This window comes from Trypanosoma theileri (assembly GCF_002087225.1).
Source record: "Trypanosoma theileri isolate Edinburgh chromosome Unknown TM35_Tth_47_V1, whole genome shotgun sequence".
NCBI lineage: Eukaryota > Euglenozoa > Kinetoplastea > Trypanosomatida > Trypanosomatidae > Trypanosoma > Trypanosoma theileri.
In genome coordinates, this window is record NW_021639889.1 from 75518 (window position 1) to 76474 (window position 957).

At 38.5% G+C, this 957-nt stretch overlaps 1 protein-coding gene across 1 annotated transcript; it reads right to left on the reverse strand.

Annotated features, from left to right (window-relative positions):
* Window positions 1-513: 513 nt before the first annotated feature.
* TM35_000471330 (uncharacterized protein) lies at window positions 514-957 on the reverse strand (the record flags this gene model as incomplete). Its single annotated transcript, XM_029030393.1, has 1 exon — window positions 514-957. A coding segment is annotated over one exon (444 nt), but the record flags the coding sequence as incomplete, so codon positions are not given.

Genomic DNA, 957 nt, shown 5'->3' on the forward strand with positions numbered 1-957 from the left:
ATTTGTAACTGTAATTATTATGTTTCACTCTTCAAGAAAGAGATCATCATAACAACGCAGGAGAAAGCAAAGATAAAAAAAAGACCACAGACAACCACAAGCAAACAAAACAGATATTAACGATTAGCCCAATTTACCCAATAAACACAGAAATATACACCAACTATGGGTGTAAGTCTATACGTGTGCATATAAGCAATTATAAATATAAATTCATCTTTTTTTATTTCTTCTCTTTTCTCTCTCACTGCAAAAAGCAGTTCATCATCATCATCATCGCAGTGCAAGCACACAGGCACACACACAGAGAATTTATCCAAGAACACACACACACAATGGAGTAGCAATAATAATAATTATAGGATAAACAAAGAGAGTAAAAACACACACAAAACACATTAACATTAAGAAACACAAAAAAGAAGAATATAATCCAAATAGGTAGAAGATTAGTTAGACTGTAGGGATGCATGCAAAAAAAGAAAACAAAGGATGACCTGAGTCACACCACCACTACAATAAGCAGCACACAAGAATACAGGCCAGTGTAACCACAATCAGTAGTGGCACACGCACCCACACAGAACTGCTGATACTGCTGCTGCTGTCTGCATCACCCTTCTTGTTGTTTGTGAGTTCAGGAGGAAGTGTTGTTGTTGTAGTGGTGGTGGTGGTGATTGATTCTTCATTAGTATTGGGTGTAGTGCCATTCTCAGGTTCAGATTCTTTGTCTGTACTTCCTTGAATCTGAACAGCACTACTGTTGCCTGCATCGTTAGTACCTTGCGTACTATTCTCGTTGGGGGAAGTTGGTGTATTTTCAGACTTCTGTTCTACACTATTAGCATTGGGTTCTTCTGCAGTGAGAGAGCCAACAGTATTCTGTTCACTGCCAGAATTGGATCCACCATTATTTCCTGATTCCGTTCTCGCAACTACTTGTTCATTTTCCTGCGA